Below are 2,210 nucleotides of genomic sequence, written 5' to 3'. Positions count from 1 at the left end.
TGCACTTTGATCCGGCAGCGCGCACCCATCATGCTCTGCTCATGTTGCAGCCCGGGCTCAGTTTTGAGAGTGGAGGAAGGTCGCATCTGACGTCCGCGGACGCTGCGGGCATGGTGTGCTCACTAGGGCTTCGAAGCTGGTTACAGCGTGCGGTTGCAGTGCCTTAACAGCAATAGTTGTACTTTGGATGGAGTGAGAATAAGAACGAATGAAATGAGATGTTGCGTACGCTTCCACTCGCTGCTCACTCCAATCCAGTCGAGCGTTTGCAAGGAGTCGCTGGCCCGATGTGCGGCTATCTTCGGTGATGTGCTGGCCATCGAGTGGTCGGATGTGAGCACCGCGGGATATGTCTGTGGACCGCGAGGAAGCATTGCGGTGCCTGTGTCTGCCCTGGCTGTTCAGTTTAAAGTACGCGCATGGTTTGGCAGCATGCGTACGGTCATCATTCGGCTGCGGGTCCTGAAATTCCGTGGCACCGTCCATCGTTCGTTTCCACTGCAACGCCGAGAGAAGCATCTGACGTTGCCTATGGAGATGACACTGATGAACGCCGCAGCGCGGTGCAGTCACGGAGGCATTGAAGCTGGCTATGCGTGCGATTGTGGTGTTACGGTGAGGGATAGGCAAAGGGAGGGACGCCACGATGGAATTGGATGAGGTTAGACGTCTGCTACAGGGTCAGAATGAAAGCGCACGCATGCATTGAGCGTACGTGGAGGTATGAGCTAAGAGACGACACACGAAGCTTCCACCTCCTTTCCTGCATGTACAACCCTCTCCCATGCGCACCCCATCATGCGACTGACCGTCCGCCTCGTAACGATTTCCGCGCGCGTTGACTGTCGCAGTCAGCCTGGGTCGCCTTTGCGTGGAGCTCTTTGCGTGTTCGAGCTTGAAGCGAGAGGGCGGGCAGTGCGAACGCGAGGGAAGCTCGTCCTGGAGAAGGCGGGATCCAGTGCGCGCATGAACGATAGCAGCGCAGAGGACGAGCGCTGTGCAAAGGCAGGGCGCCTGACGAAAGACGAGCTGCTTGCAATGCGAGCGCAGGACAGAGCCTCCGCTCTCCCACGCGCATCCCATCAAGCACTGCCGACATATCGTTTCATACGATGTTACAGATCTACAAAGCCCTGACTTAATATTTGGTCCACATCCTGGTATCTAGAGTTGGCCTTTTCTCCGGAGATCACGATGCGGTTCAAGCAGACTGGATATGAACGATCGGAATAGCGGTTTGCTCCAGAGTCCGCGATGGCCTGATTGTGAACTGTCTCAGCGACTACGTGGTCCCGCTATATACGCCCACTTTTAAATGCTTCCGGCTCCGCTGCCGCCTCCGACCGACCAACGCCGTACCCTCCCAAGTTCCTCGTCCGACGTTCCTACCGCCAACGCCGCAGCTGGGAGAGCCGAGGAGCGTACCGACGTATCCCCCTGTGCTGCCCCAGGTCCGCTCGGTCGCCCAACCGCCTGCTATCGCCGGTCCGAGCAATCCAGCGCAGGGACAGGGAAGACATGACATTGTTGGGCAGGTGGTGTGGGAGGGCTCGCTGGCGTGGACGGGCACGGGCAATCGCACGGGTAGCGCGCAGGTCTTGCTGCTCGCAGGGAATTGCGTCGATCAGCTGTGAGTGTCTCGCGCGCGTGAGAGAGAGAGAGGGTCGCTGACTTGGTGTGCTAGGCGGGCTATGCAGTGGCCGAGCGTGTTTATGCTGAAGCCTTCGCAGCACCCCGCGCTTCCTCAGCAGACTTTGCAGGATTGGATCAAGCGGAATGCGGGGCAGCGTGCCATCGTGCATGTTATACCGCAGCCTCGGCTCGCAGACACGAAGACTAACGAGGAGAGCTTTGCCGCTCTCGCGCGGCTGCTATCTGATCAAAGCAGGGTATGCCCGCATTGTATTATATCTATACAGACGTGACTGAGCACTGTTCCATTTCATTTTGCAGTACGCGGTGGCAGCGTTCAGCGGGCCCAACGGCGAGAACCGCGACCGCATCCTTTTATTCCCCGGCAAACCCGGTCAATTCGTCAGCGTCGTCTTCCTAGGCCAGGAAGGCATGCCGGAGCTCCCACACGAGGTGTGCGGGATGCCGTTGTCGAAGATCCCGCCTCAGTTTGCGCTGTTGTTGTATAAGTTGCCGCAGGCGCGCCAGGCGATGTTGATGGAGCTTCCGCAGGAGAAGCGGGTGCAGCAGATACAGGC

The 2,210-nt window shown here is 58.5% G+C and overlaps 2 protein-coding genes across 2 annotated transcripts; both read left to right on the top strand.

Annotated features, from left to right (window-relative positions):
* The first annotated feature begins 285 nt into the window (after positions 1–285).
* Positions 286–817, top strand: LAESUDRAFT_733025 (uncharacterized protein). Its single transcript, XM_040910367.1, has 3 exons — positions 286–388; positions 441–673; positions 745–817. The coding sequence occupies exons 1-2, from the start codon at positions 350–352 to the stop codon at positions 582–584; spliced, it is 183 nt and encodes a 60-aa protein (XP_040757387.1). The 5' UTR covers positions 286–349; the 3' UTR covers positions 585–673; positions 745–817.
* Positions 587–2,193, top strand: LAESUDRAFT_816892 (uncharacterized protein; the record flags this gene model as incomplete). Its single annotated transcript, XM_040914822.1, has 4 exons — positions 587–1,102; positions 1,234–1,630; positions 1,685–1,889; positions 1,954–2,193. Coding segments are annotated over exons 1-4 (1,146 nt in total), but the record flags the coding sequence as incomplete, so codon positions are not given.
* Between the last annotated feature and the right edge of the window lie 17 nt (positions 2,194–2,210).

Source organism: Laetiporus sulphureus, assembly GCF_001632365.1.
Source record: "Laetiporus sulphureus 93-53 unplaced genomic scaffold LAESUscaffold_139, whole genome shotgun sequence".
NCBI lineage: Eukaryota > Fungi > Basidiomycota > Agaricomycetes > Polyporales > Laetiporaceae > Laetiporus > Laetiporus sulphureus.
This window is presented reverse-complemented; position numbering and strand designations above follow the sequence as displayed.